The 23,644-nt window shown below is 43.2% G+C and overlaps 2 protein-coding genes across 6 annotated transcripts; both read left to right on the top strand.

The window, feature by feature from the left end:
* The first annotated feature begins 6 nt into the window (after positions 1-6).
* On the top strand, positions 7-12,506 carry LOC110989581 (uncharacterized). Of its 4 annotated transcripts, none has more exons than XM_022254079.2 (14): positions 7-240; positions 1,772-1,907; positions 2,297-2,660; positions 2,952-3,119; positions 3,665-3,752; positions 3,969-4,152; positions 5,051-5,281; positions 5,859-5,936; positions 6,220-6,306; positions 6,846-6,958; positions 8,779-8,929; positions 9,492-9,565; positions 9,922-10,026; positions 10,238-12,506. In XM_022254079.2, exons 1-14 carry the CDS (start codon positions 7-9, stop codon positions 10,358-10,360), a joined length of 2,136 nt encoding a protein of 711 aa, XP_022109771.2. In that variant the 3' UTR covers positions 10,361-12,506. The 4 variants fall into 4 exon arrangements, with proteins under 4 accessions (XP_022109771.2, XP_087000275.1, XP_087000274.1 ...); XM_087144149.1 differs by having other exon boundaries at positions 101-240; positions 1,772-1,843; positions 2,355-2,660; XM_087144148.1 differs by having other exon boundaries at positions 164-240; positions 2,355-2,660.
* Positions 12,507-13,325: 819 nt separating this feature from the next.
* LOC110989571 (uncharacterized) lies at positions 13,326-21,026 on the top strand. 2 transcript variants are annotated; one of them, XM_087144153.1, is made up of 2 exons: positions 13,326-13,793; positions 19,192-21,026. In XM_087144153.1, exons 1-2 carry the CDS (start codon positions 13,641-13,643, stop codon positions 19,426-19,428), a joined length of 390 nt encoding a protein of 129 aa, XP_087000279.1. In that variant the 5' UTR covers positions 13,326-13,640; the 3' UTR covers positions 19,429-21,026. The 2 variants fall into 2 exon arrangements, with proteins under 2 accessions (XP_087000279.1, XP_022109766.1); XM_022254074.2 differs by having other exon boundaries at positions 13,346-14,607.
* Positions 21,027-23,644: the final 2,618 nt, after the last annotated feature.

Raw genomic sequence — 23,644 nt, 5'->3', positions numbered from 1 at the left:
AACAAAATGGCGACGTCCATTACGAGCTTAGCAACGCGTCTCTCATGTGTCAGTTTTGACAGAAAGGGTGGAATTTCACGTCCGAATACAGTGGAAGAAACTCATGAAAACTCAACAGAGTTCTCCCGTACCACAAGGCCACAATCAGCGAAACTGTCAGTTACTTGCACTCCAGTTATTCTGGAGTTTCGGCGCTTGTTCCAGAGTGCAAAGTTTACGACTGTCAACGTCATTCCCGGGGTACGTGTGGGTTTGCGGACTAAACTTGCCTCGTCCATAGGGATCATAGGTAGCTAGATTCATGGAAATCTCACAGTGTTCCAGTTATTTTATCAGGCCGATAATATGTCTTCTTAGAAGGTCTCCCACCTCTATACACTGTTTGTTAGTACAAGATTTTGCTAGCCGAAATAGTAAATATATTAACAGTGCATGACAGTGACTGAGGAAATTTTCAGGACATTAGGGCCTACTTTGTTTTTCATGGCATTACTGAGTGGAGTACTATTATTCCTCTTTTTTGATTTTTCAATTATTCCTCTTCTTCGTATGGTAGAGCTATGTTTTTCACAGGTTTTTATTCTTAGTAAACACATGTACTAGGTTTCTGTTCTAACAAGGTAACAGACGAAGGACCTCTTAATAACAGGGTTTGACTGTACATGTACTAGGCCGTCCTACAGTGCTACTATCCTGCGTAAACTTGCCATCATTTTAACATGTGGACTCCGCCCACCCTCCTTTTATGGGCAAAAAGGATGACCACCAATTTTTTTTTTACATGGCCTAATAAGTTAAAGGAAACACCACATGTTTCAGTTATCCTGCAATTTTGCAAATTTAATCAAACATTTACCACAGATAAGATGAAACAATACAATCAAGGCACTTTTAAGGATAATCAGTCATATTTGTCTGAAATTGGGATTTCTGTGAACGTCGCCGTCTCATTTTGTGGGCTGAGTAAATATTTTTGTTTTAAAGTCAATTAAGGTCCATGGACTCTGCAAATCACATTTTTATTCTTTATACAAGTACCCCTTTGGTAATAATCAAGGTCAAAAATGACGGTCAAACAAAGATCACAAAATAGCATATAGCACCATTAATGTCTGGATCCATGAAACCAGTTACCATAGGCCTATAGAGCTACATGTATAACAGGGGCCTGCTATAATTAGGGTCTAAAGTTAAAATTTGTTTGGAGTTTGCCAAGCAATTAGGTTTCTTACATTTCAAGAAAGGATTCAATACCTAGATACCTACTTCCTGAACAGAAAGGCACTACTCCGTAATGTACTGTTAGGCCTTACTTATCCCTGACGTTTGACGGTTCCTTACGCTACGGCATTTTGAAAGCAGGCCAGTGATAACAACAATAATAACCCTCCGTTTGCAGTAGAAACTGCACTTTTTCAATCAAATCAATCCCCCCAAAACCACAATAGAATACATGTATCAATCCCCTCTGAACAATTGTTTTTGGAGCACGTAGGCCTAACCCACTTTATTGACTTGTACGTTATTGAAGCTGCCCGTAGGAATATACTTATTGACATGTAAACTCATTACACTGTCAAAACTTGAACTTCCAAGACGTTTCATTGTGGAGAGGAAGCAGCAGGGATTGATGTTTGACACAGGATTAGTACCCCGAAGTTCCCTTAGAACTAAAGGGTTCTTGGTCTATCTCTCTGAGGTGGATTGACTAGCCCCACAGTCGTAGAGGTAGCCTACAAGTACACCGAACGTATTGTTTGTTTCATTCTAGGTGCCTAACAGAGAGTTACTCCATGCTGTGATAGCTCTGTATGATATGTGCCTTCCTGACATTACTCCAGAGGTATTGTACTTCACTGTGTGTGGCAAATGGGCCAAAACGTTGATGCTGATCAGAGATACCCATGGTAAACCACACAGAGAACCAATTTTCTTTCTTCATTGCTTGCATAACTAGGTCAGATCACGACATGCACAGAAATACTTGTATGCAAAACTTTTGAGTTAGTTAGATATATCTAGCTGTAGTAATGAGATACCTTTTTTGGTAAAAATGCTGGATTTAGAGGGGTCCAACCAACAAGTAAAGCATAGATTGTGCTGGTATTGTTGGGTGTTACTTTCAAAAAGCCTAATTCCTGAACAAATAGTTCAACTGAATGTACCTAGATGCTGCATTAATTTTTTTTTATTAAATTGAACTTTCCAGTTTAGATATTTTGCCACTTACTGGAATCTGTAGAGTATGTGTGAAGTATTGTGCACTTCACATGTGGTTTATGTTTTGATTGAGCAGATGTTGCAGAAGAATTGAAATCAAAGGGTGCTGATAAAGATGGACTTGGTGTTCCCAGGGACGTTGGTAGCTCTATGGCTAATGGCTGCCAGTTGACATCTGACCTGACGGTTACGGATCTTGAGCCGTGCCGAGTTCAAGAATCACCTAGCCAGTGCAGTCCGATCAACGGAGCTACAGATCAATCCAGAACTGACAACGGAGATGAGGAGGAAGTTGATGATCACGGGGATAATGAGGCACAAGGAGAAGAAAAGCCTGGAGAGGAGACTAGTAACCCTACCGCCGCTGGAGACAGCAAAGAGAAGAAAGGAATATTTGTAGACGTCTTCAGTGACACCGAAAGTGAAGACAGCCCCGACAGGTGCTTTTTAAAGAAACTAGTGTTTAATTTAACATGGCTATAAATACATTTATTGTGGCTTTTGACCGGTACAATGTACATGTAATTTTCAGCAAGCATGATATGATTGTTGTCAGAGAGCTTTATCTGGAAGATGCTAAATGCTTAGTCTTACGTGCAGTACTTACCTGAACCTCTCAAATAAGACATTTACATTCTCTGAATCATTTAATTGGTTTGTCCTCTTTTTGGCTGACGAGCCACCTGCATCAGTAACATCTTGTGACTTTACGAAATGATTGTTTCTGGTAGTGACGAGGATGAGGAAGACTTCACTGAGGGCCAGGATGCCTTCCTGAGGCTCGTCAAAGAGAGGAGAGAGAGGAGACAGTTAGCCTTGTCTCAAGGCCAAGATCCATCCCCTTATATTGGGATTGAATCCAGGCTTGTTGCGTGTGCCACTTGGGAAAAGTCTACCCTGTGAGTGCTTTAGTATCGTAGAGCTAAATTTGGTTCTAGATCTGTGAATTTATAGACATCTCTTTGAGTGGGAAAAATGTAAGCTTATGACATAGGCTGTCAGAACACAGCAGGTAGTTTTGGATTACAAAGTATCCACAACATCAGTTACTTCAACCAGAACGTGTTGCGATCATGCAAAATCCACCAGGAGATGTCAGGTGATTTTCAGTATTTATTGAGGTTTAGCCCCCCCGTTATTTTGTATATATAGAGCTTGACACCCTTCAACAATTCATACAAGTGTAGAGAACTTTCCACTTAATTCCTACCAGTCTTTTGGCGAGGAAACTAGCCTTTGTTTTGAGACCAGTCTTGAGATCCTTTATCTTGGCCTGAAAGACCAAGAGTCTCGGACTTTGGTCTCGGTCTTGAGCTGCTTGGTCTTTAAGCACAGGACTGGTTGATATGCTTGAACACCAAAGGACTTTGGAAAATTCGGGAAGATTCTTACCAGAAATTGCGCAAGAGTTAGAGTTGATGGTAAGAACTTTCTTTTTACACAGTCGTCCCGGAGAAAGGAACATGCAAATAGACCTACTGGCTGTCAGAAAGAGGTTCAGGAAACTTGGAATTGGAAAACATTTGCTGCAGGTAATTCTTTGCAAAAGTTATGGACATTTAAATGAACTTGCAAAAGGAAATTTCTCAAATAGTACAATACCAAGACGCACTCAACCAGCAGCCAACCATAAACATGTCCCCCCCCCAAAAAAAAATCAGAGTGAAAAATGTGGGTAAATTCATGTTTTCTTATGGACTCAGTGATTAATGTGTAATCAATAGCATACTGTGTTTATTATTCCTCAGACTTTGAAAGATGTTTCTGTAGTGGGGCTGTACGATGCCTTGGTGGTATACGCCGACAATTCCGCTGTGGATTTCTTTGGTCATTACGGCTTTGATGATGACATTGTCCTCAATAGCAAGTTCTCCGATCTAGCTGACAACTGGACTAACTGCACCCTCATGTGCTACCTACCGCCATTTTCAGGTTTGTCATAAATCTCTTTTGGCTGGAGGAAGTGTAAATATGATTTGGGTGATGAGTTCAAACATCGAGTGCGCCTTGACCCATCTCTGACTGAGGATCACGCACATTCAGTCACTAATCACTCATTTATTTTACACAAGCAATGTCCGAGAAGTCTGTAGAGGCAGACTGTGTGCTGAACTTGGCTGCTTGTACACGGTTGGTCGCGGTGGAAAATATCGCTCTATGGTGTGTTGATGTGAGATTGAAGCAAGAAAACCAATTTACCATACAAATCGTGTTCAAATGACTTTTGCGAATCCGTATTTGTGGTGTTTGTTGGTATATTGACAAAAATGCTGCTATCCACAAGTGGTCGAAAAAAGAACCCCAAGGAGTCTGAAATGTTGAACCCCTGAAGCCTTTTGGTATATCCAGCAAGAAATGAGACCGAGGGGTACCCCCCCCAACATGTCCAATCCCTGTACACATTCCAGACTATTGTTACCTAACACATCCCCCCCAAGACGTCTGAAAGGAATTCCTCAGATTCCTGTGAAACAATGACCAACACAAAGCAGGGGGGGTTCTCTCCGTCTCATATCTTGCTTCGTATGTCTTTTGGTTCTGTCCTGTAGCATGGGATACCTTCATGGGCATTATTCTTGACGTTGTTTAGCACAGAAATCAGCAATATTGTCTGTAGTAAGAATTGTGGCAAGAATCCTCAGCAGTGACCATCCAGGGTTAGCATTTGCTAAGTTCAACTTTGTACAGGGTTGTGGCTGTGGAATTTTCGTCTTGTGGAATAAAGTTGGTATTTTGGGCTGAATATAATACCGCACCCTAAACAGGTGTGAACGAATGCCTTGGCAAGTGGTTAACTATAGTTGTGCTTGTCTCCCGCCTTGTTGTACAGGCCAGACCATAATGACCGAATCGGACGCGGGGCTGGATCTCAAGTTGATGGAGCTGGAACTCCAGAAGTGGTCCCTCAAGAGCCGGGAGGCCCACCAGGCCCAGATGGCCTGCGCCATGAAGCTCAAACATGAGGTCATCTCGCTTAGGGCCCTGGTCAGTTCCCAGCAGGAACTCATTCAGTCGCTCACTCGCGAGCTGGAGGACCTGGGCGCTCATAACTTTCACTTGGGTGAGTTGCACTGATTGGAGGAAAATTTTGTCAGTGTGTGTACAGTGCACTTTGTATGTCCTCAGTTTTGTAGTATTTTGGACCTCTAACATGTCTAAAATGATTGTAAGTTTTTAGTTATTTCTTAAATGTGATAATTTATAGAAATATGGGGAAAAAATTGAAATAAGAGAAAACATGGGGAAATTCATGCAAATTAGCGATCAGTGTTATCCCACTGATCGCTAATTTGCATGAATTTCCCCATGTTTTAAAGCATTGTTTGGGCCATGTAGTAATCCTCGTCAGGGCCATACTTTAAATATTAAATAAATTGAGGTACTGCTAATAGAAATCAGTGTTTGGATTGGTAGGTATTCTCACTGACTACATGCGTATATTTGATTTCCACTTCTCGCAGTTCTCTGGTCTTGCCGTGTGGTTATTCACTAAGATTAGGGAATTGTGAAAAATAGAAAACAAATAACGACCCGGCTAGAGTAGATCACTACAAGATGTTACTTCAGACTGATCTGAGCACTTCAAATGCTGCTTGCTTTCATTGAGGTACTTTTTCTGTCGTTCATTTTTACAACAGAGAAGGACTACCTTCAACAGCAGCTGTCCAACCTAGCCATAAATATTGGTTCTAAAGTTCACAATCACGCTGACCAAGGTGAGAGAACTCTTTGGTGATATTTAAGGCACAGATACTGCTCTTTATGCATTAGTCTATCTTTTGGAACCGTCTAACCAGTTCCAACCAATGTTTTCAGATGTTATGTCACCAATTTACAACAACGAGTTCTCTAGGGTTGTAAATACAAGTATCAACATTTTTGTCTTTTCATGCCTCATTTTCCAACTTGTTTGCCCAGAAGTGGTATCATTTTCATTCCTTATTGTTCCAACGTGTTTGTTATCTTTATTCTCTTGATCTTGCTTCTTTTATTTTCTAGATAATGATTCTACAGATAATGTAGAGACTGCGAAGTTGATACAGGATTTGGAGCGGAGGATAACAGCACTTGGTGTCACTGGATCTGGTAAAAAAAATTCCTTGAGAGAAATTTTTAATTATGGGTTTTGCCCTTACGTATATTCATAAACACTGTATACTCCGTGCTTGTCTGAGAGCTTGTGAAAAATTTCACAAGCTTACTCGGGTGGGACTCGAACCCACGACCTCCTGCTTACCAGCGCAGATGTCTTAACTACTTGATCACCAAGCTTGCCAGTGTCAGCTGGCTGGTCCGAGTCAGATGTAGCAGCGGTTACTGCAAACTATTTCAAAATATAATTTGGAAAAATGTGTTTTGAGCACTAAACCTTTGCAGACGGCAAATTACAAACCCAGGTGAAACCCATCCCCTGGATTTAGATCTTTTATTAGGCTACAGATCAAGAAAGTGAGCCAAGTTGCATCAGTAAACCAATTCCTTACTCAATAAATCATACCTAGATTCAACCACAGTAAGGCCATTCATAACTCTTTGTTAGACGTGGCAAGCTTTTTATCGAGTAATAGTTCCATAGGTAGCCGTGCTCAAGAAGTTGCATCGTTTCCTTGTTGTCATTGGTCCAGAGTCTCCCACCTCCTCGGATGATTGCATCAACTGGCAGATTGCGGAGGAGTTTAGGCTGAGCATGGACGACTCAGTCATGGCAGGCATGTGCGTCGTAACTAAAACAATCAAGGTAAACCCTGACACTAATAAAGTCTAACCTCCCAGAAGTTTCACCAAATTTCCAGGGTTTGTTTGGGCCAGGAGGCATTCCGGGCTTTAGGCCCCACATGTATAGAATGGTAGACCGGGAGGTGGGGGATCTGGTGAGTGCAGGTTCGAGTCCAGTCAGAGTGGCTTCTCTGTGTGCTAGGCAAGAGCTCAACCACCAATATCCTCTCCCTAATCAAGGATCAAACGAGCACCCGTGATGACATCGTTGCATATTTATGAGCCACTGACGGTCGCACTGAGCTGTACATTCGAAGGAGCTATACAGTAGCATGTATGGGTTTTGATCGGGGGAGGGGCCAAGAGGTGGGGGAAAAACGTGATTTTGGTTGATTTTCCACATTTTACATCCTTCAAAGAATCTTCCCTCTTCTCCCTATTACCCTCTCTTCTCCCTGCGACCCTCTCTTCTCCCTGCGACCCTCTCTTCTCCCTGCGACCCTCTCTTCTCCCTATGACCCTCTCTTCTCCCTATGACCCTCTCTTCTCCCTGCGACCCTCTCATCTCCCTGCGACCCTCTCTTCTCCCTATGACCCTCTCTTCTCCCTGCGACCCTCTCTTCTCCCTGCGACCCTCTCATCTCCCTATGACCCTCTCTTCTCCCTATTACCCTCTCTTCTCCCTGCGACCCTCTCTCCTCCCTGCGACCCTCTCTTCTCCTTATGACCCTCTCTTCTCCCTGCGACCCTCTCTTCTCCCTTTGACCCTCTCTTCTTCTTATGACCCTCTCTTCTCCCTGCGACCCTCTCTTCTCCCTGCGACCCTCTCTTCTCCCTATGACCCTCTCTTCTCCCTGCGACCCTCTCTTCCCCTGCGACCCTCTCTTCTCCCTGCGACCCTCTCTTCTTCCTGCGACCCTCTCTTCTTCCTGCGACCCCCTCTTCTCCCTGCGACCCTCTCTTCTTCCTGCGACCCCCTCTTCTCCCTGTGACCCTCTCTTCTCCCTGCGACCCTCTCTTCTCCCTATGACCCTCTCTTCTTCCTGCGACCCTCTCTTCTCCCTGCGACCCTCTCTTCTTCCTGCGGCCCTCTCTTCTTCCTGCGACCCCCTCTTCTCCCTGCGACCCTCTCTTCTTCCTGCGACCCCCTCTTCTCCCTGTGTCCCTCTCTTCTTCCTGCGACCCCCTCTTCTCCCTGTGACCCTCTCTTCTCCCTGCGACCCTCTCTTCTCCCTGCAACCCTCTCTTCTCCCTATTACCCTCTCTTCTCCCTATGACCCTCTCTTCTCCCTGCGACCCTCTCTTCTCCCTATGACCCTCTCTTCTCCCTATGACCCTCTCTTCTCCCTGCGACCCTCTCTTCTCCCTGCGACCCTCTCATCTCCCTGCGACCCTCTCTTCTCCCTATGACCCTCTCTTCTTCCTGCGACCCTCTTTTCTCCCTGCGACCCTCTCTTCTCTGTTCTCCCTGCAGTATTTCCACTTTCACTTCTTCAAAAAATTGTCTACGTATATGTCCCGAGGGGGACGTAACCTCCTGCCCATGCCACACTGGATATGCCACTAGAACTGTATAACTACATCTCTGAACCTATCGAGCAAGTCTAACAATGATGTGGGTCCCCTTGTGCCGATGTTTAAGGGTGTGTTCGTCTGACCTGCAATCAGAAATGGAGTGTTAGTGTCCTTTTTGTACAAGGGGTGTTCCCATTACATCTCCAGCTCAATAGGTTTTCCAAAGGTAGCATGGAACCAACATTCTTGCATTGGTTAACTCTGGTATCACTAGTTGTCCCTTTTTTCTATCGGAGTCGACATTTTTTCTCATGTTCTGTATTCTAGGCTAATGTTTCACAGTCCGGTGTTGAGATGTTCAGCACGAGGTGTCGACTGTTGCGTGACCCATCCCTTCACACCAAGATGTACCTATGTGGAACCTTACAACACCCCGAGAGAATCCCAGAAATTCTGTCCAATGGCTTCACTGAGCAAGGTAGCTTGCCCGGAATATTCTCTGAATGTCTTTGATACAGGGACAATCAAGTGCTTAAGATCGCATTCAACTCTGATTGGAAGGGTTGTCCTAATTTACGTATATGCACTTGAACACACAGGCACTCTAGTCATTTGTTTGTTCTCCATTGAAAACATAGCCAATAAGACAGCAGGGAAGGAAGCATCCTCAATATTCATAGCAGCCAATGAAATGGCAGGAGCTGTTCGGCCGTCGCCTGTACACTTAAATGAAGATGGGTGCCCAGTCTATCATGATAGTTGATTTAACCTTAAGACATTTGATGGGTTAGCCATATCCAAAGTTACTTGGCTGCGGCTTGAAATTACACACGAGTCTATGGTAAGCCGCTACCCATAGAGTTGTGTGTAATTTCAAGCCACCACTATAGACTCATGTGTAATGTCAGCCCGTCCTTGATCCTCATTGAATGGACAAATGTTTGCAATGGAGATGATTTTATGCCAAGTGATGTGATGAAATTATGGACTTCTTCAAGTCATGTGTTTTCTAACTTCTCTGATCTTGTGGTTCCTTCCAGATTTCAGCCATGGAGAGTTTGGCGTGGGCCTGTACTTCAGTCAACATGCTTCCAAGGCGGCTCATTTCTCAGCGGTAAGAAGATTCCCAAATCGCATCAGACGCTGCCATCTTAATCGCTGTTTCTTGATTCATTCACGTTTTCTGTAAATGTTTGGGACTGTTTACTGGAAACAACCCCAGTTGACAATAATGAAATCGCTCGTTCAAAAGTGCGAAATAGAAACAGGTACTTCGCGGCACAGAAGCCAGTACTAAAATTCTGTCAATTTCTGTCCTGCAGCTGAACAATCTATTACACCAGGCACTAACACTGATTCCCACACAGTTACTTTGCCACCTCGGTATGGCTGATTGTATAGTGTTCCTCAGACTTATCGATTCAATCCAGTCTTCGAATGTTGAAAGTCTGATCTCTTGGCTATTGGCAGCTGGGAAAGCTTCTACTTGTTGAGGTCGGACTTGGCACGACGGACTCAGTGGTGAAGGCAGACAACACCAGAGTAGCTCCACCCGAAGGATTTGATTCCATTGTGGTAAGATCGACAAAAATATTGGCGATAGATGTAAGGGGTCGTCCATTCTTTTTATCATTTTCATGAGCATAAATAGCGTACTCTCTTTTGCAGAGCCCAGCACTCCGCCTTGAGTGTACTGAGACCGAAGAAAACAAAGATTTATCTACATTTTTAATTTTCTAACTTCAAATACTTAATAGTGCTTCTGTTATGTCTTACACTCATGTAGACACCAGGGAGGCTGTCTTTGTTAAGCGGTGGGGACGCAATGATTAGTGGTTGCCAGGAGTACGTCATCTTTGATCCGCATCAGGCTCTGCCGCTTTGCCTCATAGAATACAGGCTAGAGTGAGGCCACAAGACGAAGGTAGTTGAACCAAAAGGTACTGACCAGGGACTGCTGAGTAAATGGGTAAATGGCAGGGCCCTCGGTCTGTGCTGCCGAAAAAGGTGGAAAAGATAGCTTAGCGACTTTATGATGTAAGCAGTGATTTGCCGAGAACCAGTTGCAACCAATGCCAACCACATGGTGCTTTTGACTGGTAAGCTGTTTTTGCTGAGCATGTGTTTTCTTTGCTTATCAAATTTCTGTGTTAGGCAACCCCATTTATTATTGCCAAAACTGAGCCTTTTTTTGTGGCCAAGAGCCCTCCCTTGGCCACGGTAAAGGCTCAATCCAGAACCAAAACTTTGTGACCACCGTTGCTCCCCTCCCTGGGACAATTTGCACTTGACTGTGGCTCTGTCTTCATTACCAGAAACTGGGATCGTAAGTAAGACGAGGGCTCCATTTCAGCATTGCTACTAGAGGCAATAACAACACTCTAAGAAATAAAGGTTCACATTTGCACGCCTGTCATTGATACAATAGCAGGACCAATTACTATGGTGCAAAGCTATCCCCGGTATATGGTGTATGCTCCCCTGTAGGTGCACGCATGCCCAGGTAGGGGTGCACCCACCCAAATTGGGGTGCTAGTTTGCCCCATTTACTATGGATGCTGCTATTGTATTAATGGGGGTGCGAATGGGAACCTTTATTTCGTAGAGTAAAGAATGTTATTGCAAGTTGACACAGGTGGATAATTTAATCTTTGTTTTCATCCTCCAAAACACCTGCTCGTTTCAAAACACTTGCTCGTTTCGAACACCTGTTTGTTTCAGACACCTGCTCTTTTCAAAACACCTGCTTGTTAATGCTAATTAATTACTTCCACCAGTAGGGACTAATCTCAGTTTCCTGGTACTAACTGTTAAAAATATTCAAACTTGAAGATATCTTGTGTGAATACTAAACAGTTTTATTTTCTCTAAAGGTATTGACCACATATTTTCCTTTTGCAAATCTTTGAAAGTTGTGGATACATTTGTATTACATACTGCGTAGATTTGTACATTCCATCCATTAGGACTTGACAGCATAATGGAGACCACAGTTGTGTACTCTGTTTTTATTTTTATTAGTTTTTTAAATTTTTGTCACCATTATAATGATTTATTGTATTGTTGATTCATCACCGGCTGTGGGCAATACAGCAGAAATGAGACTATGATCCTGCAAAGGACACTTTTTCTAAAAACAGAAGAGTACATGTATGTGAATCCATCCAGTTCATTCACAAGTCAAGTATTAAACAGGGTTATGGGGTGAAGACTGGACAGGTATTGTGACTAGATATGACTTGATTAATGTTCACAGTTTGTTTCATGTCTGTAATTCCCCTGATTCTTTTTCATGTTAAGATGTACCATTCGTCTCAACACCAGTGACTAGACAGTATGTATGGAGTGGTTGAATTACATGTATATGTAATTAGGTTATGCCCACTTCCCCTCCGCCGCCCTGCCCCCGTCCAGTCTTAATTAAGAATGCAAACTACATCAAGAAGGAGCTTGGTGTTTTTTTCTGAAATTATGAGCAGACCTATTGAGTGCCATCTCCAGACGCCCCCCCCTCCCAGTCGGTCCTGTCTGCGCTCGGTGTTTTCTTTACGCTACCAAGCACCATGCTATTAACCCCCGCCATTCTCGTGGCGTGGAGCGTTTCATTTCCACTCTGGTGAAGTTTAATTCATCACCTTCGCCGTTTGTGTGTGTGATGAAGATGGTACCATCATGAAACACACACAGAGCGTGAAATTGCAGAAGAAAATCAAGAAATATATTGCCGACTGTAATCCAGCCGGAGATTGTGCAAGGAAGCGTGGTCAAAAATACCTTCAAGATTTAGCTGGGTGAATTACTTGTTGTTTGAAAGGAAGGCAGCAATAATTGTTTATTTATAGTTTTATAATGACATTAATGCTTCGCCAAAAACTAGGATTTAAGATCTTTTAACCATTCTAAAAGACGATGTTAATAAGTGTTTTCCATGGCAGATGTTGAAATTAATTCTTTTAAAGAGCCGTCCAGTAATTACACCTGTTCATCGTTAACAGAAAATGTGTGTGATGTTGTGAAGAATAAACTTGCAAACATTTGTAAGAAACAAGTCAAAACCACCATGGAAAGTATTTGTTCTCGTGTAGGTGTACTCGACTATCGTAAAACTTGTAATCTTTTTTATGAAAATTCGGGCAGGCTTTGGGTCACTGCGTGGGCTATTCCGTAGTGTTGCTTGGTGCTTGAAGTTTGGTAAATGAAGGGAGTTTGTCATTTCTCCGTTGCAAAAATGGATCTTTAGTCCCCAGTCGTCTTTAGCAAGCTTTCCTGCCAATTTTTTTTCTCTGCTGTCGTGGATCAAGATCTCATGTTTACACGAGTCCGTCTTCGGAACTAGTCGCCTGGGGATTTATCCGGATGAAGTCGAGCTGTCTCCTTTCACGTGGTGAATGATTGAAATTTATGCAACATACTCGGAGCATTTGCCGGGGGGGTTCTTTTATATGATTTGCTTTTCAGTTGCAATTTTGATCAAAATTTGGTCACTCGCATTAATTGGCCGTGTTTGCCGAATGCTGAGTCTGGTCTGGGTAACAGTTTGGAAAATTCCATTTTTATAATAAACTGGCGTCATTCATGTGGTTTTGTTATATTTTATGTCAATCCAATGCCACGAACGACCAGAAACTCCATTTCATGTGCGTATACAGTGAGCCAAATGTTTACCTCGTCTGCATAACTGTATGTATTATTATGATTTATATCCCGTTGTTAGAGCGCATAAATAATTTTTGATATTTTCAACCATTGTGTTGTCACGTGGCTGCTGGTATTGTAGTTGAGGTTTTTGTTGAACAAAAGAACTTGCGTTGGCAGCTGTTTTCAACCAGTGCGCAGCTGTCATATTGTCTATACCATATCAACTGTCTCGGGAAATCAGTTTTATTGTTATATATACGCTTATATTTCTCTTGGGTAGTCCAGAAATCATACGCGATCGTTGACGCCTCTTGTTAACAAAAAATGGCGTCTACACTCATTTAATTTTCACACAGTCAAATTTATGTATATGTAGCGTTTGATGACATTTGTGTGGCATACCAGGAAATTGGAGAAAGGAAATATCATCAAGAGAGACGGAAACAGGAAAAGCCACAATGACGACTTGCGTGGAGACTGTACAATGTTGTTCAGTTGACCACCATTAATAAACCACTCAACACTTCGTACATAAACACACCTGTCATTCAATGTGCAGTCGACTCGAAGTCAATAGACTGCTATGTAAGTTGTCTCCCCCGGGAAGTTATCTCTCTGTTGCCAACGTTACCGATGAAGATGCAAGCGCCCCGGACAGAGTGTGGAAGCTACCGTGCTTAAAGCTCTGTGGTTTGAGAGCGATGGTCATGCAGTCTTTGAGATATTTCAGTGACATTGCAATACTACAAGTAGAAGTGGACGGTTGCCATTTTAGTGTTCGAGTTTAATTGCTGTCTTTTGGTAATGTGACGCCCCCACGTTGGAGCTGTGACATTTAACTTGATATGTTATCACTACCAACCCTGCCTACATTTGTAAATTAACAGCCTCGATAAGGAGCAGCTCGCTTCGCAGTGTGGCAATTGAAAGTAATTACTGTCCAAAGAACACGCTTCGATCGGATTCCTGATGGTCATTTTTGATTGCCTCAATTTCTGATCATCAAATGCCGGCATTGTCTGTTGCTGAGAGACCTTTTCGTTACCCATTCGAGGCACGGCTTCTAGACGACGCTGAAAAGCATGCTTACGATATTACATTTTTACATAAATAGTGCATGACGGCGGCTGTCGCGTCCCAGCACTGCAGCCGCTGATTAAGCCCGACCGTGCGTAAGTTGCGTTTTGCCCGCTCCGTAGCCCGCGGCACGTGGTGGCCCGCGTCTCCAGAAGTGTTGTTTTGTTGGGTGCACCGGGCTACATTTTATTACATGGGCTGCAGATGTCTATTGAGCGGTGTCGTTCTGTTGCTTCGGTCGTCCGGACCTCTCGCTCGATGCACCGGCGGGGGGGAATTTGGCGAGGATAAGGTGACATCAAACGTAGATTCTGTGATGACTACGGTGTAGATGCGTTCTGATGATAGTCGTCTTTATATGAGATGGATCAGTCGCGCGGAGCCGACAGGTGTAATGGCCGTCAACAGAGAGCTAAACGCAGCCAGCTTCGAGAAATCCTGGTCAGTATAAATCATCAGGACAGTCATGTAGTAATTTGTAATCAATCTCATTATAGGTTGCACAATTAGAAATTATCCCTGGCAGATGACGAGATTATGATCCAAAGATGACAAATATAATTAGATTTGAAAAAGAGTGTAAGCATATTACCTTAAATGAAGTTTATCCCGCCACAAATGTCGATTGCCATTAAACGTTAAAGAGATGTTTGTAATTTTCAACGATTGCCGTGTCAAATATTGATGATTTTTAAAATGAACGAAAATATTGGTGGCAATCCTGGTAACAGAAGAAATTGGTTTGCTCATAATTTACTCAGTCTGCATAAAGCGTGCATAATTCAATAATCCCTGTAAATACTCGAAGCTTTAACTTTATGTCGTGTTCAGTATATACACGTCTATACCTTTAACCACAGTGACCCAGTGTCACCAGTAATTATTATACATGGATGCGCCTGGGATTCCGGACTTCTTGTTTCTGTCTGTGACTTCAAAAGAAGGAAATCACGCGCATCAGTCCCAGTGACGTCAAAGGCTGAGCTGAACACGCAACATTCAATTTTAGAAAGCAAAACTTGAGCCATAAAAAATACAAGCCTTAGGCTGGAATAAGAAAAAGTATTTTCGTTCTTAATATTTCCTCCCTGAACTTAATGGTTATCTGATAAAGTTAGTATAAATTAAGCGTAATTTCTCGTATTTTGGAAATTTTAAGAGAAACTCGGCTATTAGATTTGAAGTTGAACTGCACTGTTTCCAGTACAGAGATCTCAGATGGAGAAAAAAATATTCCACTGATCAAAAAACAGTTATTATGTGGATTGTCGTCTTGACATCTTTAGGTAATCGTTTCAGTGTTTTTTTTTCGTTTAAGTATCATCAAAGTGGCATGACTCGGCATGCTTTTCCTTCCGTTGGCTCATTTGGACATAGCTACCTTTGAGCACGATTTCCTTTGATTTATGAGTACAGTAACTTTGCATCAAGCTCCTTTGACAGGCGGCAGACAGCGGTACTTTGTTATTATTGTCTATTGTGATTGACCGAAAACAAACCTCACTAATAGACACACAACTCCCAAGAAACAAACTAACCTAAATAATTGCTGTTTAAACTTTTAGATTTACAATATCCAGAAGAGAAAATATGTTTATGGGCCTGCTCCCCGGTGATATCTTTTCTTTCTTTCTATCCCTCCTTCTATTGTACCTGGCATTGTTGATAATTACCAATGGATATTTTATGAGGTAAATTGCATTTAGGTGTCAGGCACTGCAGGTTTTCACAGTTATCAGGATTTTTTTCAACACAAAGCACCACAAAGTTGATCCCTCATATTATGACCCAGCAATTAAAGCAAGACATTCTTTACACTGATGATTTCAACTCACCTGAAGCGATTTGGAAAGAGGGACTGCAGTTGTATAGAGTGCTTGAAAGCGCCGAATCTGTCATTCACAGTTCCACCCCCAAAACAATTTGCCGTCTTGCCTACTCATGACAGAAGGGAAGACTCTTGTACAAATGATGGAAGCTGGAGGCAACCTTGTAATAACCCTCCTAAAGTTGGGGCTTGCTGAACAGAACTGGACAGGGTCGCATAGAGTAACTAAATCGTTGTCAATATAAATTGTCACGGCTCTGGTCGGCTAGTTTTCAATACATTGAGCTCATTTTAAAAATTTCAGAATTCAGTCGCCGGTGTGGTGCTGTATGAAATTAGCATAAAACTTGACCTGAGGTTTTTTCCTGTATACTTGACGTTCCACGAGGGAATTACTAAGCACATCTATTAGCATGAAGAGTATTCAGCTGCGATGTAAGGGAAAACATTTGAGTCTAAAGTGTGCCAGGGGGGCGGGTAAATTGCCCATAACTTTCCTAAATGCTACTAGGCAATGTGTACATTAATAATAATGCGGAGTTTGTCTATCCATCTGTTTTCAATGTTCGGGCCGTTGTTTGGGCGGTCCAAGTTAGCCATTTCTAAAAACCTGTGATCAAGCCACAACCGACTTCCGAACAAACTTGGTTTGTGTACGTGTACTCAAATGAATGTAATACGAGGTAAAACGCTTGGTGTGAGATGGTGCAGAGAGCATCATTACGTTTCTCATAAATCTCGTAATGCCGTAGTTCCCGAAATTCCCCGCGACTAATTTTTATCGCTGGGAGGGAAAAACAACAGCCGGGATGTGGCGATCGAAACCAAGAGGGAAAACGTCTCGGCTTCATGTCAACTTCTCAATCTGATGCTCAAAAATGCGACGCGAAATTAATTACCTGTTTTCGATTGGCAAGTTACCTCCGGGGCGTTAGGTCTTAATTTGTCTGGAGTGGCGGCGGAAGAGGATGTCGTTATCAGAGGCAGTCTATTCAAGGATTTTAATCAATTAGTGGTGCGTATAAAAAGGAGAGGGTGGTGCCTCGATCATAATGTAGTGCATAATCGGCGTTGAGGTTGTAATTACATGTATTCTCCTACTGCCCAGGTCGGACACCAGTCCTCATGATACGGTTGTAACAGTCAGGGAGTGCATTGGGCTATGTCTGCCCCTTATAAGTTTCCTTCAGCCTCTCAAGCATGGGGAACTTTGGGGGTGGGGCTTAAAATTGAAAATAAAACCAAAACCAAAATAAACAACAAACAAAATAAAATAAAAGTTAAAGAAACCGAAAAGAAAGAAGGAAAGGTGATAAAATCACCCGTTTGCGTGGAAATCCTTAAAACTGTCCCCCTCCGACTATAGATGCATAGTCAGTCAGTTTGTTGCTGATGAGTACACTTTACACCCCCCCCCCAAATAGCCCCGGGCGTCAATCCCCGAGCTCACAAACCACAGCGCTACGTGCGAATATGAAGAGTTTCGGTTTCATCAATTTTACGAATAAAGTCGATATTAGCTCTTATATGTTTCACCTGCGTTTGAATCAGAGGCAACCTCTAACCCGCATTCGTTCAGACGTCGCTGCAGCCAAAAAAAAAAAAAAAAAATGACGACCGAGTTTTTGAAATTATCATACAATGCAGCGCCCGCTCTGACGCTAAACCGAAACTGGTTTTACAATGCTGCTTTTAAAGAGGGACTCCAAACCATGTCGCATATTACCAGTTTATCAACTTGTCAGTGTGTTGCTGACACTGCAAAAAATATTACATGAAATTTAATTAAAGTTTAATTAAATTAGACGGAACCAATATCAGTTGTTTGCAACATTACAAACACACTTGATTAAATCTGTAAGTGAAAAATTTCGACCCGAGAACGCATGATCTGTGAATCTGAATTTTTATCTCTCTCTCTCTCTCTTTTTTGGAAAAGCCTGACCGCACTTATCTCGATTCTTTCTCTTCTAGGATGCAGTCGATAAAGAACTCCAGTTCAATCAAGACATCATCATCGTCCCAATCGTTACTCGATCTCTGTCCATTAGACCCTTCCTTCTAGCGCTTGGCGTGCTCGCACATAAAATTCGGTTTTCTGTGAAGGAAGTTAAAGTGAGGGTCGCAGCAGGCTGCGAAACCGAGTCGCTTGGGGTTTATATTCGCAGGAGAAAAAAGCTGTGCTTAACCGAGAGAAAATGGACTTTTCTATTATTCATCAGCCGGGGTTCCCGGTCTCTGGGATTAAATTAAAGTAACATTTGGCTGTCTGGACATGATGGGGTTCATGCAGAATGACTTGATTCTTTTTGTAAAAATTTCACGTGGAGTACACTTGTTTTTTTCACACAGAATGAGTCTGGGAAAGGGCACAATTTAAGTTACCTTTTGAATGAATAATTGAAAAAAATCAGCCCAGTTAATGACAGTGCAAATTGATGTTTTCTTATCAGCATCACTGAATGTGATTTTGTTCACATGCCGATAGCGCCCTCATTTTAATAGACAGCATACCATATTTGAACATAATTCGTTGCCACGCGTACGGGTCCAGCAGGATCAGGTAAAGTGAACTTTGTCCCAACTCAGTTGCTGTTACTGTACTATGAAAGCTGCGGTCAATAAAATAATCTTGACTTCATGTAAGAAGGAAGGCCCTTCGGGGACTCCTTACTTTCATTAACGGAGAGCTAATGAAATAGCACTTGGAAATTTAAAATCACATCCCAACTTTTTATGCAATGAGTGCATTGACGACAGTACAGAGCGGGTCCCGAGCGGTGAAAAATAAACTAAATTAAATAAGTTATTGTGACCTCAAGTCGGCCTAGTTCTATGCTTCATCCCAAACGGGCTTCGAACTTCAGCCAACCCATTCTGGACGATAAACGTTGCATCAAATCACTGGATATCAGCAGCCGACATTCACGAGACGGTGTGTGTGGCGCACGATCTTTGATTGTCTCTCGCTTCAATTATTCCGATGCTCATAATCCGATATTAATACGCAGATCGAGGTGGCATGTCAAGTTCGTCTCTTGAAGTCCCTTCGCTCGGGGCTACCGAGCGAAGGTGAACTGTCGTGCCGGTTCAGTCTGTGTAAATTACTCCTCGAAGTCCCTCGTGGTGAACTTGAATTTCATTGCATTGATTTTATCCCCTCCTCTCTTCCCTCCCCCCTTGTGTGTTGACTCCAGGATGATTTAGATCGTCAGGACCGGGCCTTGCTACGGGTGTCTCACGACTTGCTGGACGCCATCGCCGCGCTGAAGGAAGCCCACGAGTTGTCGGTCAAGCACAGCCGGTCAGGGTCGTGGACGAGCTCCATGGTGCGCGGCGAGTCGGCGGGAAACGCCGGCACGGGGTCGACAGGGGCGACACCCGAAGTAGGCAGCGCCGAAGTTTGGACTTGCTCAACGGAAACAAGCAGTTGAGAGAGATATTCTGGACAGTTTTGAAAAAGGCTAACTTTCTCTGGACGCCTTTTGGACACACTCGTAGTATACCATGCATTTAAGCTAATCCAAAATTTACCTTCACTGTCACTATTAAAAAAATAGTATTACAGTGTTCGTACCTTTTCCCCAGTATACTTCACCCAAAAACCTGGCCTGACTTTGACCTGCCGAAGTGAGTTGGACCAGGAACCCCGGCTTCTGTTTGGCCTGATGCTTTCCGGCATTAACGAGTGGCACCCGTACCGAGGGTGTTTTCTGGGATGTCTTTGATCATGCGTCATACCGGCTGACCCCCTTTCTGGTTCGGCAGGTGGGTCATGGCACGCACACCATTGGTTCCTGTAAGTCTTTGCCAAATGGGCTGACCTGGAATACCGGGTTCCAGCCAGTTGATCTACTCAGCTAGACGAAACTGTCCGTAACACGGGTTTTGGGCCGACAAATAGTTCTGAAAGGTGCGGTGCAGACGGTGTCAGATGGGGAAACTTTCAGGCTATGTCCAAACATGGTCCGCAACGAGTTTCCAGAGCAATGGCTACGTCTATTACCAACGTGTCCCTGTGTAAACGGTGGATGAGGACCTAGACCTAGCTCTGAATATTAGATTCGAATGAAGCCCTTTTCGTTTAGACGAATCCTGGTACTACGCTATCTCAGTCTGTACACTCTAAGAAGGCCCTTGTTATGGTTGAACCGTTGTTCCAGCTGCGGATCACTTGTGTCTCACTGTATTGGGGATTTTCTAATATCAAGCTTCGTCTCCATTGCGGAAGTTCGCCCGATTATTACACCCTTAACTTTGAAGCCCAATCTTGAGTCGAGTATCGCTACGGAAACATCCAACTATTTACAATATTCACTCAAAGTTAGACGCTTTCATTCTTTTGTTTTATTTGAATATCGGAGGACTACGGGCGGTTTTGGGGAAAAAAACCAGGGACGGACGGATACGAGAATACACAATGATTATCACAAGAGGGCGCTATCGGTAGTAATCGCTGCAACGAGTAATTCTTGCCAAGCAAGCACAGATGTAACGTCCATGGACCCACGTGGTTGCGATTTCTATGGTGAAAAGGTGTACGTGGGAGTGAGTTCTTAGAAAAGGGGAAGGTTTTCATGGTGAAAGAACTATATGAGTAAAAACGATTGCGGTTACGCCATGGATCAATCTCTTTCTTGAGTATGAGTGGTTCTGAGTTATTCCCCGGTTCTTCTCAGAACCACACATACTCAAGAAAGAGATTGATCCATGGTGTAACCGCACTACTCATATAGTCCGAAATTTGTTTGCGAACTTGTCGTGCTTACTTAATGACGAACCGTAATAGAATAGAGCAGAGAAGCCATAAGTCGGGTGCATTTGTGTCGTACATGTAGTTTATGTAAGTTATGTGCAAATATGCGACAGGGTATTGATTCGTGGGCCTAGTGTAAATAGAGGTCCCCCACCAAGTTGAATATTCACTCACAATTTCGTACCTTTTTGTAGCTTAGTTTCCGCATGTATTGCTTTAAAAAGGCCTGTAGTAAAGTCTTGAATAAAATATTTCAGTTGATTATTGTAAACTTGACGTGAGCGTCTGTCAATCAATATTTAAAAATCTACCACTCTGTGTCACTCTGGACCCTTTAATCCATAAAGTGTCCGCTCTGGGATAAAAACCGTGTCTACCGGGTCAAGGGTAGTCAGTACTAGGCAGAGGATTAGACTGTACCAGTAAAATAGATGTAGCCTGGTTTTCTCGTGCAAAATGGAGGGGGTATGGAAAAGATCTGAATCAGAGAAAAGTACTGACATCCACCGTTGCATGTAGCCTACGGGGCCCCGGCCCAATCCACGTGTCTTCGTATCCTGCCGGCTACGGACCGGTACTTTGGTGGTACATGTTACAGATACAAGCATTATAAGTCAAGTTGTTCTCATCAGAGATGGGGGGGGGGGTGACTGACTTCTCTGCACAGTAACCTTTTTTAATTTCCAACGTTCAATGATTTTATGGGAGGAAGGTGTAACAGCTCTAGGCCATGTAAATTGTGGGGAAGGGGGTGATGGAACAAGGCTGGGACAGTTCAATGCGCACCATGACGTCAAAAAAGGGACACGGGGGCATGCCCACGGTGAAGTTACTCTTTAACCTCATACGCCACCATTGGCTCCCTCTGCTCCCAGTGTGGAGAAGAAATTTTAAAAACTTTCTACTTGAGAGTGCAAACAGTTCGCGAATAACTAGTAAAATGAATTCTTGGACCTATATGCCTTTCGCCTGTCCGGTCATCTTCTAATGGAAAGTTTCCCCAAGGTCCAAGTGGTAACCCCGACGTTGACGAAACGAAAACTCAGAACAGGAAAAATAATTCTACATCCTCAGCAAACAAAAGGGATGAAATGGCTGACGGGTTTGACCTGAAAACTGGAGCTGTTATCCTTTTAATTTAAGGTTTTCACGGGTGTAATTTTCTCCCACAGATTCTGACAAAATCAAACAAAAACAAAAGAATTAATCAACGGTATTGTAGCACAGGCGGATCAAGAGGGGGTGGGAGGGTTGCAACCCCCCTTTCAGCCGCGGAATAAACAGAACTACTAGTGAAATGGCGGGAAATGAGTCGACCTACCAAATAACAATCCTGGACGAGGATTGCGCCACCACTATCTATCCATCTATAGTCATAACAATTACATCGATTTCCGGTGGATCACCTTAGCAGGTCATCCCTTCATTATGCCTATCACCCCCCCCCCTTCCATTTTCTGAAAGCTAGATCCGTCCCAATGCAGTGGAGGGTATTATCAAAAGAAACGACCGGCCAAACTTTTATGACTGAGCGGGGGACAAATAGCGCCCTCACACTTAAGCATGTGGGCTGCAGCGGATTAGTGATTCGTTCCGCAGTCGCAGGGTATAAGACGTGATACGTTGTGTAAAGATCAGTCGAAACATTTCATGGCAATAGGTCAAGTGAACTGATAATGCATATCATCCTCATTATAGTTTTACCTTTGCTAGACGAAAACACCTTCATAATGTTCTGATTAGGTTTGTCAGGCGTTATGAAAACAGGGGTCACAGTAGGTAACAATTACCGATGATAAAGTTTGGTCACCGCACTGAAGTAATTACGTTTTGATAGAGAGTTTTAACTAGAGTGTGCTTGTTTTACCTTTCAAAATAAATAACGTAGAATAGTGAAGTGAGGAACTTATGCTGGACTTTGGGACACCACCGCCAGAAAGCAGCTATCTTGGTCTTAATAATTCAACAATGTCTTGTTTTTGTGAAGCTTACTGTAAATTATGGCAACCACAACAAACTTCCCGCTATGTAATCAAGTTATTGAAAAGTTGAACGTGAAATACCCGATCCGCCCTGTGCTGCAGTGCACCCTCACCGGCGAAAGAAAGGCAGATGGTACTAATTTTGTCAACCAGGTTCCTGCAAGCGTTCGGCGGGCACGCGAAGACCGTAACATTCCAGACTAAATTCATTGTGCGTACTCAGCGTGCTCCGCATCAAACGCGCATAAACTTGCGCACCTATGCAGTGAATGCTAACCTAGGACTGTCAATTTCATTTCAAAACACGCCCTCTTTTGTTCTTACTCGAAGCGGATAGCCAACGTTTGGTCTGTGCATCGCCGATCCTAGGTCTACGCCTAGTTCAAAAAGTTAAGTTGTGCACCTTAGAAATTTAAGGGACCACCAGGAGCGTAACCAGCTTTTGGATTCTGAGGAGGGGGGCAAATTCAAAAGTAAATGCGACTTTTTGGGGCTCATTCAATATGATGATGGGGGATAAAAAAATATCAAAAGCCCTACTCGTGGTCCCATCCTTGCTTTGATGTCATAGTGTTGTTTTCAAAGGGTTTCGGTGCTAATTTTTGAAAAATAAATAATTCGATTACTTTCTTTCCTATGAGGTATTCTTTGTAAACAAAAAAGGCAAGTTTCATTTCATTTCACACAATAGTCACACTTGCATCAACCAGCGCACCCTTTGTGTTTCGTCGTTTCAATTTGGAAATACCTTTTCTTGAGAAATATTTGCAATTTGTTCAAATTTGTGGATCTAGAGGATTTCTGGTGAAAAGGAAGTTAAGTCCGAAATTTCAAAAGGGGAAGCTTCCATTAGGCGTGAAGATTAGTCTCTTCTCAAGACTGGCAAGAAAACCCCCCAGCGGAAAGTACATG

The sequence above is a fragment of the Acanthaster planci genome, linkage group LG12, assembly GCF_054643075.1.
Source record: "Acanthaster planci isolate LZ-2023a linkage group LG12, COTS_SCS, whole genome shotgun sequence".
In the NCBI taxonomy this organism is placed as follows: domain Eukaryota; kingdom Metazoa; phylum Echinodermata; class Asteroidea; order Valvatida; family Acanthasteridae; genus Acanthaster; species Acanthaster planci.
The sequence above is the reverse complement of the archived record's forward strand: the minus strand, read 5'-3'. Positions and strand labels throughout refer to the sequence as shown.

Coding starts and splice junctions, on each gene's coding strand:
- LOC110989581 (XM_022254079.2), top strand. CDS start 7: ATGGCGACGTCCATTACGAGCTTAGCAACGCGTCTCTCATGTGTCAGT. Junction 3,120..3,664: donor ACTTGGGAAAAGTCTACCCT/GTGAGTGCTTTA, acceptor CTTTTTACACAG/TCGTCCCGGAGAAAGGAACA. Junction 3,753..3,968: donor TTGGAAAACATTTGCTGCAG/GTAATTCTTTGC, acceptor ATTATTCCTCAG/ACTTTGAAAGATGTTTCTGT.
- LOC110989571 (XM_087144153.1), top strand. CDS start 13,641: ATGTGCAGTCGACTCGAAGTCAATAGACTGCTATGTAAGTTGTCTCCC. Junction 13,794..19,191: donor TCTGTGGTTTGAGAGCGATG/GTCATGCAGTCT, acceptor TGTTGACTCCAG/GATGATTTAGATCGTCAGGA.